Source organism: Panulirus ornatus, chromosome 46 (genome assembly GCF_036320965.1).
Source record: "Panulirus ornatus isolate Po-2019 chromosome 46, ASM3632096v1, whole genome shotgun sequence".
Taxonomy (NCBI): domain Eukaryota; kingdom Metazoa; phylum Arthropoda; class Malacostraca; order Decapoda; family Palinuridae; genus Panulirus; species Panulirus ornatus.
Genome location: NC_092269.1, coordinates 40,708,890 through 40,724,585, shown reverse-complemented (window position 1 = coordinate 40,724,585; position 15,696 = coordinate 40,708,890). Strand labels below are relative to the sequence as shown.

The 15,696-nt window shown below is 41.3% G+C and overlaps 1 protein-coding gene across 1 annotated transcript in view; it reads left to right on the top strand.

Moving 5' to 3' along the window:
- LOC139763301 (uncharacterized) overlaps positions 1-8,602 on the top strand; it is a 140,353-nt gene extending 131,751 nt beyond the window's left edge. The window contains exon 7 of the mRNA XM_071689289.1: positions 380-8,602. Coding sequence (XP_071545390.1) covers positions 380-559 — 180 coding nt within the window. The 3' untranslated portion in view covers positions 560-8,602. The remainder of the gene's footprint in view (positions 1-379) is intronic.
- The last annotated feature ends 7,094 nt before the right edge of the window (positions 8,603-15,696 follow it).

Here is a 15,696-nt window from a genome sequence, read left to right as displayed (position 1 = left end):
TTTCCATTAACGTTTTTGCTGCCGTTTAGGGAAGTGTTTAGCACATGACTTTTAAACTTACTTAGGCGGCCAGAAATTGAAGCCAGAGAAGCTATCAGTTTCAGGTTTGCCCATCAGAACATCCCTGTTTATGCACGGCAAAGTGGTGTTTGTTCATACCAGGAGCGTCATCAGTTTTCGATTTATTTCTTAATTGGTCATTTCATTCGCTGCTTCTTGTCTCTGGGGATGACTGTTCTGTAAGCATGTTTCCCCTGCTTTGTCGGTCACTATAAAGGACAATAGTCAGAGCGGACTATGTATATGGAGTGTGTTGCATGTTCAAGGACATACACTCTCTTTCTAAGTTACTGATTTGTGCTATTTCTTTGTTCTGCAGGTGTTGGTAGCCCCCGATCCAAGCTACTGGTATAAGAGGAACCCCCTAGCAGATGAGATATTCATCACAGATGTTACGGCCAACCTCATCACTGTCACCATCCGGGAGTGCAAGACGCGGCAGGGGTTCTTCAAAGGCACTACAGACGAGAACCAGAATTCCCAGTCGTCCATCAAATGATGAGGCCCCAGGAAGTTCTTCTTTCCCTGGGAGCACGTGTACAACATAAGAGAATCACTCGTTAAATGTATTTTGTGCAAACCCCACGAAAATATTTTGCATAATTTCAGTGCAAAGAAAAAGACTGCGAGGTTGGGTGCATGATGGGAAATGTAGTAGCCGTAGAAACCCCTTCTCAGCACCCATCCTTTTGTCTCTCGTCCCAGCACTGACGGGATCAGTGACTGCTAAGCTGTATTTTTTTTTAATTATTTAATTTGGCTGCTGCATAAGCTTATCCCAGCGTTCTGAAGTGATTTTTTTTCAAGGTGTTTTATTAGATGTGGAAAGTATTAACAAAAGATAGTCTTCCAGTATTGGTGGTTGGCAGTGAACAGTACTTGGCAGGAAAATTCAAGTAATTGCAGAACTATACATAGGTTAAACGTGTATATTGGCTAGAATAGAAATTCGTTTTAACTTCATTCGGTTGTGGGTGTAGAAACAAGTTCAGTCTGTAATTAATGTTAATAATTTAACAGCAGTCCTGGGACCATTTATGTTAGTCATAAATTTGATATATATCAAACATTTCACCAAACCCCCTGCTTGATAGCTGCAATGCTAATAACGCCATTGAGGAACTAATTACTCTCTGCACTCACTGAAGATGAGCAGGTGTTATTTACAGAAACGTGCTGTGTACCAGTGTCTTTTTTTTCACAATGAAATGAACAAAATGTTTTTATGAACCTGCTGGGCTCTCAGTTTTTAAAGATATAATGGGGTCATGAGAAATGTGTAGGTTATGGAGACCTGGTTGACAGTCTTGAGAAGTTAAGAAAACCACACAAGGTGTGTTGGACTGAGCATTGTGGAGATGTGAATGATGTCTCAGGCGAACCTGTGGTAACGTGTGACAGCTGGAACATTCAGAAGGCATGGAGAATAACACACACGTTAAGTGTGTGGTGCTCATGTAGAATGAACAGAAGAGATAAAAAAATCTTGAGAAAACCTGATGCTCACCACCATTGTGTACTTTAGAAAAGCCCTGTTGGTTCTGTCAGACCCAGTGAGGTGATCTTATTCCATAGTCTTGTGACCTCGCTCTAGCATAATCCACGAGAGAGCGTTGTTTCAAGTGAAGTTTCCAGATAGTTTGTATGTGGTAACTAGTGTCAAACCCCGAGAGATTGATGTTAAACTACCATCCCTAGAAGTAAAAGAATGTTGGTAATCTAGAACACATCTCGACAGAGTTTAAGGTTACGATTTGCGAGGCTTGACACCGTTGTAATAGATGCTAGTGTGTCTTTACGTTTACGTTCAGAATTAAGAGGTTATCTATTTCAAGATTGCCTGATTGACACAGAAATATATATCTATTCTCTTAGCCTTACTCCGTCGAGATGGAAATCTGATATTATGCCTGTGGACCAGAGTACCCCATGCCTTGACAGCAAGTTAAATGTGTCACAAGGCACCCAGTATGCAGTTAGTAATAATGGTAATCATGAAGGCAGGTGAGGTATGTGACTGTGGTCTGTGTGGGTAGAGGCAGCCCTATGATACCTTGTTTTTGGTCTTTGGATTCCTCCAGCACCCTTTTGATCCATAATGGAACTTGTGGTACAAAAGCCTCAGGCTAAGTCTTGTGCATGTGGATGCTTTTGGATATGAATGGTTATCCACTCAATACATGGCTGCGTCAAATGGAATGTCCGTATTACTTGGCTACACTCACTCTTGTTGTTTTGTTTTGTTTTTAGTCGGTTCCTGAGGAAATATCCCGGCCACCTCCAGTCTAGACCCTACAGTCACATATCTCCTTGGTCATGACGTATATATATATATATATATATATATATATATATATATATATATATATATGTATATATATATATATATATATATATATATATATATATATATATATATATATATATATATATATATATATATATATATATATATATCCCACATTTTTTTTAATGTATTGTATGCCCCTGACTCCTTGACTCTTGTTTATAGCCCGACATTAGACTGACAAGAATAACTCTTTTTAAATGTATTTTGACAATAAGGAGCTTTATAACCCACGACGGATACATGACTACTTACATTTCCCTTTATGTGGAGTATGCTGAATTTTCTTATGATTTCTGTCTTCACTTATTTTATATTTACCTAAGTCATTATGTTTCATTTTATTGGAGAACTTATGATATTACCAATGGAAAGAATACCTGTGACTTCAGTCAGAATACAGTGTAGTAGTTGATACATTCCTAGGTGAAGTATGAACGCATGGGGTGTGCCAGACGCACGTGAATATTGTGTTTGTAAGTTTGTACATAAGTGTGATGAGTACTGGATGGTATAATCATGTAGTAAGTGTATCCATATGTGACGACGTATGCCATTATTAGGACTTGGGCTGTTTTTTTTTTTTTTTTTATTTGTCCGAAATCCCTTCTTTTTTATGGCAGAAAGTAGATTTCTAATTTGATTTACCTGTCTATAGCAACAGTTTATGCTGGACTTGTAGAACTTTAACTATTTGGAGAACATTCATCAAAATTTGAGTATATATATATATATATATATATATATATATATATATATATATATATATATGACAACCAAATCGTAATTGAAAGTATATAGAGTTTAAGTGATGAGAGAAGTTTATCATCTGATAAAGTGCAGGTTATTGTTCACTTGCCATGACGATCTGTTGATTATTCTGGATTGAATGGGATTCTTCGCTCTGCCGTTTACATTTTGTTAGTTCCCATACTGTAAAATGTCCTCGCTTGGCTGTAGGTTCATGATTAGTAGAAATATTAATAGGTTAGGTCCTCTCAGTTCATTAAACACGAAAATTTGCTGTAGATGAAACGCAGATCCATTGCCTCGTATGTGCCGCATTGCGCATTGCACCATCTGGATCAAAAGCTTCCCTTTTCTAGTCATTATGTTGAAAGTATCATTTTTTGGGGGAGTGAAGAAGTTAGTAGTAGCCTTGAAGTTTGTATGTGTGTGTATATATATATGTTGAACGAAACTGGTACAAGTTGTGACTGTGCATAGGTCTAATATTCCCCCCCCCTTCCCCGTTGGTGAAGCCAATCATGCTTTCTATTTTTCTAAAAGTTACATTTTGTTTGTACGATGTTTTCATGTTTGACTCAAAAGGTTTGGTTCTTGTAGACATGTACAAACACAGTAACCCATCTCTATGTTTTTTATCGCCATTACTTCTTACTCTACGGCAAAATGTTGGCGTGGAATGTGCCAGTCAGTATGAGAGCCACGTGTTGTGGCACCTCTGTGATCCAAACAAGGAGACTCGCTCTCTTCATGAAGTGTCGTCATGTTTGCGCTGGGTCACACTCGCTGCCGTCACCACCAGCACTTGCTGGTTGTGGTAGGAGTTGTTGCCTCACACCATGCCATGGGGGGTAAAGGGGATAGATAGATAGACTCGAAGGTAGAGCGAGTTAGGGATATAGGAAGGAAGGCGTGATGGCCAGCGGGTAGGTGAATACTGTTAATCAATGGGTGTTACCATCTGAGGATAGGCTCTTGTGTTGGGCGAGCCCAGCTGACCACATGTACTCCCTTTTCCAGTAGCCAGTGTGTCAGATGTGCACCACAGGATCAAGTACCAATCTTTGCTTTATTGTTTTAGTTTCTTGATATCGGCGGATTTCGATTTTACCGAAAATTTATTATAGTCCGTTTTATTTGTTATGGTCCTCCTGCATTCAGTGGTGTACGTGGAAAGAAATATTGTGGAAATTATTTGTTTTGTTCGTTTGTAAGCGAAAGAATATGATGGGGGTGTGTCACTTAAGTCATTCTGAGGGCGAAGGAAGTGATGGCGTGTGGTTGTTGAGTACAGGGCGCCGCGCCGTTGGAGGTGGCGAGGCGCCCGCCAGCACCGCGACCCGTGTGTTTGAATTCTAGCGTGTCTGGGCCGCCCTCCTCCCGCCCCGCCCCTCCCCGCCCGCACCACCGCCACCACGTTCGACCAACCTCAGTAATCTCTCTTGCCACATCCTTCTCGCGGGTGCTCTCGGTAACACTCACACACACACACCCGAGTCCCTCCTACCTCTACTGACGACCCGAGAGAGATGTGAACCATTGGGTGTAAAATTAACGAAAACATTTCCCATTTAGGGTGAAGTCCGTAAGTCCATTTGGGATCCCTTAAAGTCTTCATTCTTATGGAAGGATCACAACGCTGGGGATGCCCAGGTCAAGAACAAAAAATTATTGGAATCTAAATCTACTCTACTGCACCTGCAGTTGTGTCTTTGATAACGTTTTGAGGAGGGAAGGAGGTTTAGTAAGTTCTCTTTGTTTGCGTTTTGTCCCAATTTAGGTTTTTTCTCCTGAGATCCTGACTGACTGGAGTATTGCAGTTGTTTTGTTGTCGTTCATGTTATAAACCTTATATACGTCTCTACTGATAAACGTGACTGCTGCTGCCGCCGCTGGCATGTCTGGTCTCCATCCTACGGCTTGTGTCTCCTGAGGACCGACCGACCACTGACTGCTCTCCTGAGATAATTGGTGAGCTCGTTGCCATAATTGATGGACGGACGCTACTAGGCAGGTCTTGCTGTATGGTGCGCATCCTTGGATCAGGTCTTACTCCCCTGGGGTTGGGGGATATCCTCAAAATGATACCCCAGAAGTTAACCACGAAATTACGAGCAGTAGTGATGTGATAGGACGAAGATCTATTGTCGATTAGCCAAGCTGTTTTGAGTTGGAGTGTGTTTGCTTGAGGATGAGTTGGTGTGGGGGGGGGGGGGTTCGTCTGGTGGATCGGTACACAAGGCACGTCTGTAACCACCTGTCCATACAAGGCGAAACCTCCCCTCCCTCCCTCCCTCCCTCCCTTCCTCCCTCATAACCCCTTCCAAGGCCGCCCTGGACCTGCAGTGTGACTTGCATTGCCCGCCGCTGCAATTTGAATCGAGGGAGCCGTTAGAAGGGAGATGACGGCGGGAGGTTTGAATGCGACTGCACCTGCGGTTGGGTAGTTGGGGGCGGGGCGGGGCGGGCATGTGTTAAGGTGCCATTGTTGGCCTCTGCTGCATAACCTCACGTGAGAGAGGTTAATGCACCCTCTACCGATTTACATTTATCACACCAGGCTCACTCCTGAAGGTGTGGGGAAAATGTTTTTGGACGCAGTAGATTCCTGGAGCCATGCACCCCCCCACCGTGTGTGCCTGAAGTCTAGTAGAGAGGCTCCAGTCATGCACGGGTGACTCTGTCAGTACTGGGGCGCCCCAACCCGGCGTCGCTGATCGCTTCTCATTGCGCCACCTGCCTCGCTTAGGGCTCCCAGTTTACCTTGGTCGCCCCAGGGATGGAAGTCGCCCCTCCTGAACCACACGCTGTAAACATACCCAAAACAGCCATGTTTGATCATTGTTTACCTCACATACCGTACTTAATTTTATGTCCCTCTCCGCATACCTTCAGACATATAACTACTCCTCCTACACACACCTGTCTGCTTTTCCACCAGGATACACGCCAGTAGCGGGACACACCTGTTTTACCCCCCCCCCCCCCAACACCTGTATGTACCGCAGTTCACACCTGCTGGTGGACGGTATCTTGCTAGAGGCAAGCCTCCTGCGGTTGTCTGCGGCATAGGGCTTGCGGGCTTGATGAACAAGACAGGAACGTTTTGCGTCTTCCACAATTTTTTTTGAAAGATGATGAACATGAATTGATGCGGATTTGATGTTTTATAAAAGGATCATACTGTATTCAAAAATTAGATCCAAGATTATATTTCATATGATACGGATTTTATTATTATGTTACAGTTGAAGTTTTGTGTTAGATTGATTATAAAGTTATGTGTACGGATGGCGGGGAATGTTCGGCTATCGAAAGGTTTAATATTTTCCTGAGGGGTTCCCCCCCCCTTCCCTCACACACACACACACACACTGCCTTCGGTCCTCCAATTTCGCACAGGTCATGTAGGACGGAGGGGATTTAAGCCTCTGAGCACAAGGGTACAGCCTTTGCGTTTCATGGCCTTTAACCGATCCTTGTTGGTCAGGTCAAATGCCAGGCTATTATATTTCTCAGTGTTCAAGATTAGCGTTATATATGACGGCTCTCGAGTGACTTGCATTTGCTGGAGTGAGTTGTCTTAGGAGGCTGTTGCAGCATTATGAGGCATGAGCCTTATGAATGATGTGGAGGTATAAGTACTGTGGAAGATTGAGGAAGCCTTTCTTTTCAGCAGACGACAGTGTGTGTGTGAGCAGCGAGTTGCGTAGGAATTGCCGTACCTAACAATGCTTGTATTAAAGATACGTTGTCAGGCATTGCAGGAGAGAACAGTGGCAGGTTTGGCTTTCTCTCTCTTACTACGGCAGGTCTGGTGCGTAGTGCGTTCATGTTGGCTCATTTTGCAGAAGGGGTCACTTGTGTGCAAGAGACCTTGAGGAAGCAACACGGTTTTGTAGTGTGTGGTTGCTTAGATAGCAAGTGAGGCGGTATGTGGCTATCGTGTACGGAGGTGGGCGGCGACGAGACACGGGGTTTATTTGTCGTCAGGTAGGGTGAGGGCATTGCGCCTGAGATGTATCACCACTGTGGCTGGCCCCGACCGGCGCTACCTCACCAGGGCGTAATGGAGAACCTGTGGACATCGAGGCTTGCAGGTGCACAACACTCGATTCCTAAATGCATTTACAGTCACGACGGATGCACTTCACGCGCTCCAATGTAGCTAGTTAAGGGTGTGCAAGATACACTTGAGGTGTGACGTCTTGTTGTTAACCACAAAGGTACGACTCTCGCATGATTTGCAGGTTATCATCATAAGCCAAGGCTACCATATCCCGAGGGTCGTACCGCTATGTTTAAGGGTCGTATAGTTGTGTTGATCAGATAGTGGAAGTAGAAATTATTACTAATGTGTTAGGATAAAAGACCATTGGTGATAGTGGTGGCAGATTTATCTTCATTATGCTCCAGTTGAAGTCGTGCCTGGAACGTTGGTGATTAAAATAGGAATTTGGTGTATAGGATCGTGAGGGGATGGGGGGCTAGCTAATTGAGCGTGGCAGGTATTGGTGTGGGAAGTTGTCCTGGGCAGGCCTTCCGATATTGATGGACGTTGATATTTTGGCCGGAGGGCGCCAGGCCAGGTTAAAAATTTATTTGACCTTCGCTGGGTTCTGTTCCATCGTACCTTTAGGGAAGTTAATTTGCAACAGAGGAAGATACAGAAGACGATCTGTAACCTTTACAGGACGATAGTGATATTCTTTAGGTGTCAGTGAGAATCACCGCCGCTTGCTGTTTTCTTTACCATCTTCCTAGAGCAGGTTAGGTTTTCAGACTTGTATGTTTATGACCTCGTGACGGAACAATTTTGCGTGGTAAAACCTCGTCAAAGAAAGCCATTCAGTAGCCTTTTTTACTGCATCGAGTTAAAAGATACTCCTTTTAAAAGAACTCTTAGGTATTTATGCTGACCAGACTTGACATTTGGCGCGTAGGAAGCCTATGGGAGCACAGAAACATGGACGCAAACCCTGCTAAGGTTTCATGACTGCTCTTGTGTACACCGCAAACTTGCAACCCATACCGTATGTAGTACATGTAGACCACTTCACAACCCTCCCGTCACTCCTTTATAGGCATTTAGGACTTTTGACCATGAGACAGTTTGGACCATAACGCATGATTACGGTTCCTCAGCTGACACAACCAGGCGTCAGCTGTGACATACCATCTCCTCCTTCAGCTGCGTCATCACTGGAGGCGGATGGCAGACACCGTCAGCCGAGTGCACTGGATCTTCACAATGATATTACCAGCCGCACCCTGGATGACCCGCCCTCTCTTTTTCCCTACTCTTTTTAAATAGAATTAATGTATATGATATTTTTCTTGATAACTATCGACTATGAGCGAGCGACTGGCCAAAGTCTGTACAAATTGTATAATAGTTCCATGGTTATAATTACTGATGATGCTTATGTAAATAGATATTTTCCTGTACTTGTTTGTTTGTATATCCCTGTTATGATGATGTGGAAATCTCCGCAGTAGTTTACTATTAAGTAAATACATTGTAGCAACGAAATTGGTATATATATATATATATATATATATATATATATATATATATATATATATATATATATATATTATCCCTGGGGATAGGGGAGAAAGAATACTTCCCACGTATTCCCTGCGTGTCGTAGAAGGCGACTAAAAGGGGAGGGAGCGGGTGGCTGGAAATCCTCCCCTCTCGTTTTTTTCAATTTTCCAAAAGAAGGAACAGAGAAGGGGGCCAGCTGAGGATGTTCCCTCAAAGGCCCATTCCTCTGTTCTTAACGCTACCTCGCTGACGTGGGAAATGGCGAGTAGTATGAATAATATATATATATATATATATATATATATATATATATATATATATATATATATATATCCCTGGGGATAGGGGATTAAGAATACTTCCTACGTATTCCCTGCGTGTCGTAGAAGGCGACTAAAAGGGGAGGGAGCGGGGGGCTGGAAATCCTCCCCTCTCGTTTTTTTTTTTTTTTTTTATTTTCCAAAAGAAGGAACAGAGGGGGCCAGGTGAGGATATTCCAAAAAAGGCCCAGTCCTCTGTTCCTAACGCTACTTCACTAACGCGGGAAATGGCGAATAGTTTAAAAGAAAAAAGAAATATATATATATATATATATATATATATATATATATATATATATATATATATATATATATATATATATATATAATTACGAAGACTGAGTTGTTAGTGAATGTCCAGTTAGGTATAACAAAGACTATGTGGACAGAATGCGAGTAGGCCACGTATTGGCGAGGCAAAATTACGCCATGCTATTGTCTAAATACTGTAACAATATTTGTAGGTAAATGTGTAGGGTAATGGTTCCGCTTAGACAGTGAGGAATAGATAGTCACTTGTTTCATCACCAAAAATTGTATTAAGTAAATGGTCAACTCTGTGTTAACATTAAGTAAACTTCAACTGTACGTCGGGTGTGTAGTGCTTGGCTGAAGGTGGAAGCAGACAGACGACTGTTCCCGTTTTCTCGGATGTATAATGATCTTCATTGACGTCGAAGGTTTTTGAAAGAGTCTTGCATCGAAGCTCGGCCTAGACTTAAATATGACATGTTAAAAGATGTGAAATTGGAAACTATATAGTTTAGGGTAATGGGAAATGTCTCCTAAATTCGGGTATTTTCAAGTACATTAGTTGAGAAGACATAGAGGATTCCAAAGCTTTGTGTGTAGGGGAAAGAGGCGCATCAGAAAGGCCCATCCGCCCGCGAGTGGCCAAGTGACATAATAATCATACATTCACAGGATCAAATTTGCGAGAGATCAAAAGATACATTGTTTTGGACTTACGTAAAACCTCCCAGATGTGAGAGCAGTGCTCTTGACAAAGACGGGTCAATTCTTTGTATACTTAGGGTAACTACTATAGGGTTGACAGGATAGATGGTACTATTCCGAAATTGTACTTCCTGCATGAGGTAACACAGTCGGGGAAGAGGTACCTTTGGCAAGGTCGTATCGTTGTCTGTGCTTTCATCAGAACTTTACGTAAGTGGAGTCTGCGTTTCTCCACTGCAGCCATGGGTAGCAGGAGTTTATGAAGAGGTTCAGGATAATTGATAATAAGTACCTGATAAGTTTATTGCATTGACGAGTACAGATCCATCAAAAAAAAAAAAAACGCGAGTTCTAGAAATAAAATCGCATAAAATTGGTGTTGGTGACATTAATCACACAGCTGTACTATTGAGTATAAAAATGGACTACATAAGATATTTAATACAGATAAGAAGTATTTTGCAGATGAATATTGTGTAAAATAGCTGTGAAAATTATGGATCGGAAACGCATAGTACCTCATAAAGACGAAGGCTGTGTTTTTAAGAGACATGAAACGATTTGAAATGTAGACTGATCATAACTGCCTCGCAAAGTGGTCACATTTGATTTCGTTTTCTGTTTCAACTCGTGAAATACTAATGCTTTGCTGTCCATCAACGCTATATGCATGTCTGGATTGAAGCTTTCACAATAAAAGCTCACTTAGTGTTGCTGGGATGAAAATGTAACGCTTAGCCATTGAGAACTTTCACAGGATGAAAGAATTTATGCGAGATAGACGCACCTTGCGCATGCTTTAAAGAAAACCAGTTATTACACATTGAAACAAGCAAGATAAGGTGCTTGTGCCTAATCTATTATACGATATACTTGCGCGTCGTGTTTAGTAAAATGGATGTTTATGATCAGGGATACTTCATCCCTAAATGGGAAGCTAATTTGAAGAAGAAAAAGAATTAGTTGTATTTTAACATTTCATAAACACTTCTCGTGTGTGGAGCATTCCGTTCTCAAAGTCATAGGATGAAAAAGAATGGATAAATTCTTCATATTTTCAAACATTAAAGGTCACGAGTGAACACGATGTATATAATGGAATTTAAAATCCACGTCACAATGTTATGTATGATATTGGGCATAAAATAGTTCAGTACGTTAGTTTCTCGTTTGATATGAAGTCGCCAGCTTTGCACGTATAATAACCTTATGTAACGTAGAATATTTAGTAACTACAAGTATATTTAGTGAGGGTTTCTATTCCTAAAGTACAGCGGTGTATTTGCGTCTCGAAGTAGTTCCATAGTCTCGCAACAAATAGCCGCCAGCTTGCGTCGTAACATAAAGTAGGTACGTCATAGCTATCAGTAAACTAATAATGAAAAACTTACATTATTCATCTTCTTTTGAAAATTTGCATGTATTTATTTTTAGAATACTTTCTAAAACGTTTTTCTTAGATTTTTTCTTCAGTTTATCCTGATTTCAAACATTGCGCAATAACATGCTCAAAACGTACGATGTCGATTATTTGTTTACAGCAGCTCGCAAGGCGTCGGTGTCAGCACGTTTCCAGGTTAGTAAGCATTGTTAAGTGAATTATTTGCATAAACCGAACGAATTTTGACTTTTGTTACACTTTGACAGTTGGTAGGTATTACATAGAGCAGACGTGTAAGGCATAGATCCCTGATTGCTTGTAGACAAAGTATTATGAGGCGAGGAAACATTACAAGTGACTGGCGGTCACATCTCCAAGAGTGGAGCCATTAGAAGGATAGGGAAAGAATCCTTATGTAACACATTTTGGTGAAATTTCTTGTGTAATATATTATGTCCTGAATCCTGAAAGTAGGCACTGGTGTTTGATCGTCCAATATGTATGTGTTGAATGCTGAATTTCAGTACTTGGTGTTAAATCGAGGTTTGTTTGTTTATGGGTTGCTTGAGTTGGGGAAATATGGAGTGTGGGTCGGGCATGTGGCGGCCGAGCACTTAGGCTTAAGGCAGGGCGGGACACTGTGAACTTATACGAGGTCTTGTGATTACATTTTTACGTTCTCGGATTTGTAGGGTAATAAATGGGTTATTCCAAACCTGAATGAATCTGGGATCACTGCGGGCAACTGAGCAGATGTTTTATAACTGGGAAACAGTTGTTGACATATGATCAGCTGTAATGATACAGATGGCTTACGAAAGACCCAGATGTAAGAATGTTAAGAATGCATTCACGTGTTCTAACCCGAAAGTCATTCAGGTAAGTTTAATGTACTTTGAAAGGGTTTTTACCAGGAATAATCCATACCCACGTCTCATAATAGCTGCGTGCAGTTTGAGGCTGTATAGCTATATTAACCGACTTGGTAATTAGTTTTAAAATTTTCGTTATTGTGCTAGTTTATCGTATGCACAGTGTTATGGAATTGGTGATCATTAGTGTGTTATATTAAAATGTACGAGTAAGGATAGTTATTAGTCGGTCCAGTTAACGCTATTAGCCATTATCATTTGATCCCTAACCTAACGCGTTCAGTTGGACATGTAATATATAAGCTAATTTGACGTGACATGTAATATATGAAGTCTGTATATATACAAATAGCCTGCTTATACATATTCATTTGCTGCGTAACGTAAGTTGTTTTCCATTGAATTTACCACTAAATCACAACGTAATACGGTAAATCAACAGAAACATAGTTTCTCCTACACTTCATTATTTAGAACAACTGTATTATCCAACACTTAATATATTTTGTTCAATTTGAAATATACTTGGAACCTGTAAATCGAACAAGGGTAAAGATTAGTTGGTGAGGTGTTAAGTACTTGTGTCCGACTAAATATTTAGATGTTTGGTATGTAGAAATTGTAATGTAACCTTAATGGAACAATACTTCTTGGAAAATTGATCTTTTTCAGTCATGTATGGAGCCTAGTTAGGAAAAATGTTGTTCAATCAGTCATGTATGGAGCCTAGTACGTTTATGTAGACTGCCATATGTGAGCTTGTGGCGGTTGGTCGACACCGTATACCGAACACGTCTTGGGAAAGTGCTCTCAAAATGGCGGACTGATATGTGTGCTATTTTGGAGAGAACTCAAAATGGCGGACTGATATGTGTGTTATGGAGAGATTTGGTCTGCACAAATAAAGCTCGCACGGAGGCCCATCCTGCCTTAGGTAATGGATCGTATAGAATGATATAGTCCGTGAAGTATAGTTTCATATTGATTTTCGTTCGACTGCTTAGCCTAGTGGTATATGACAAATGATTATTGCCATGACAATGTACTAGTTCCCCGCAGTATAAACGAATTTTAAGTAAATGAAATACGCCGACATTTTAATTGTGCTTCATATATGGGGACTGCCATTGCCTGATCCTCGCTCATGATGTTGAATGCGACGTGAATATTTAGCGGACGGACATTTATCTGTTAGTGAGTTGGGGAACCTTTGTATGTTACACGTTATTGCTTGTGCCGAACAGAGTAAAAGTTCAGTAATCTTAAGCGATGATGCGTTGCTGGATGGAAGATTCGTATCTCGGAGTACTTGCTTAACAGTTATCATGTCCTTCATGTTCCGGGATAACACGAGTGAATCTGTAATTATTGCAATAATTGACTATATATAGACCACAGACTACGCAGGTCATCATTACGCTATTTATAGTGTGTAGCAAACCGAGGGATTATGTACACTTTTTTTGTTTACTTGTCAGCCATGTTACAGATATTTAGGCATGGCGCTAAGTCACGCTACAATTTCCTACTCATTTCAAGCTATTTTTGAGGTTGGAAATTTTGATTGTGCTCGTCTTTCCAAAGATACATACTTGTTAATTTCGAAGTTCGAGATGTTTAAACCCCCACATGGCGATGGCGCCTGGCTAGCGGACTGCTGTTATGCACTGCACCTTCGCATTCATTATACATTCCTTCTCATTTCGACTATTACGTTTATTTAAACCTCACCGGTAAATGAAGCAATGTTACCCGGACATTAAAATTCGATTGGCATGCTTAGCTGGACGAGTTTTTTTTTTTTATCGTTTGAATTGAGACATTAAAGTGATGGATTAAGAAGTAATGGATGGAAAATTTGTTCGTGTGTGTTTAACGTATGATTAAAACACTTAGTTATTGGTAGAGCCGTGAAATACAAATAATGCCGAACACAGAAAGCCGGCCTCTTCCGTTTACTTCCTGGAAACGTCAGCAAAGAATCTCACGAAAATATAGTGTGTATTTGTCCAACAGGTGAATCATTTCACTGGATGTATTGTGGAGTGCGAGTGAGTTATTAGAAGAGCATAAGACGTTATACTGAGAATATGAAAGGAACGGTAAAAAAGAAAAAGTGGGGTGGAGTACGTATTTTGCATTTTGGGGTATGAAGTGAAAAAGAAGGGAATACTCATTTTGCGTGTTTATGATTACCAGGGTGGTATCAGTGTAACCATGACGCTCCTAATCGTCCAAGGCGAGTGCACTTCACCGTGGTTTATATACTACGTGTAGAGTTGTGGTAGGTTTGTACTGTTCAAGGCATATGCCATCCATGGTAAGATATGAAGGGAAGGTAGTGAGAAGGATAGAACAGCGGTCAAGTTGATATTTAAACAATGGTCCTATGGGTTGAGAATGGTTCGAGTGTTCGAAAGATTACACCTTGAGCAAGTACTTCTGTTAACGGCTATTCCTGCCTGAACCTTTGGTAGATGAAGTTAACCAATTTATAGATTTTATGACTTATTAATTTGCATATGAGTTATGATTACAGTTTAAGCAATAGAAAAGTCATGTGGATCTCAGCATTAGACAACCTAGCTCACTGTATAGTGAAGGATGATGCATAGCCAAGGGTTGTGTATGTGTTGGTCAGGGACATTGTATAACCAAGTACCCGGTGAAGGTTCGCGGCACAGCTAAGAACGCCGGACAATCGGTTAATTCTGTCAGTACTGTGGGCACCATAGCCAAAGACAGTTTAGGCAAGTGTGCTGTTAAACATGAGGTACTGCACAGGCTGTTTATTGTAAGAGACGTGCTCATTTGTGCATGGTATGGGCCTCTATTTACCCAGTTTCGTCGGTGGGTTAGGTACAACTGTTCCTTAAACTGTTGAATAGAAAATAACTACAGTGAATTCAAGGTAAAATCTTGGTTACGTTAAAACTGTAACAATGCTATTGATATAACCATTATTGTAAGATTACACTCGCGAAATGAAAATTGAGTACTTATTGTCAAGATTGGCAGAGAGACAGCATGGGCTCGGGTACACGATCAGTTTCACAGCTTGGTTTTGATCATGGTATCAAGCTATGCTTTAACAATGAACCAACCACCCCTCGTCCGCAGTTACGTGTGGCTACCACACAGCACACACACGCGTCAATTCAGAACAATGATAGTGGACACTGGTGTCGTCTACATCCCCTACCTAGTTACCCGCAGACGTCAGAACTTGCATTGGAGTGGACAAAGACGTTAATATTACAGCTGATTGAACCACATAGGGACCGGCCATGTTTATGGCAGGTCAGGGGTGACGCTTTCAGAAACAGACAAAAAGTGTAAAGCGTATGGGGAACTGTGTTTCTATGTCAAAAATGTACATCCTATGTCCACACAAGATATGATCAAAACATGATAGTGCAGCCCTTCCGTCTTCTCTGTCTAGGAGCCAAGATCCACTCTAT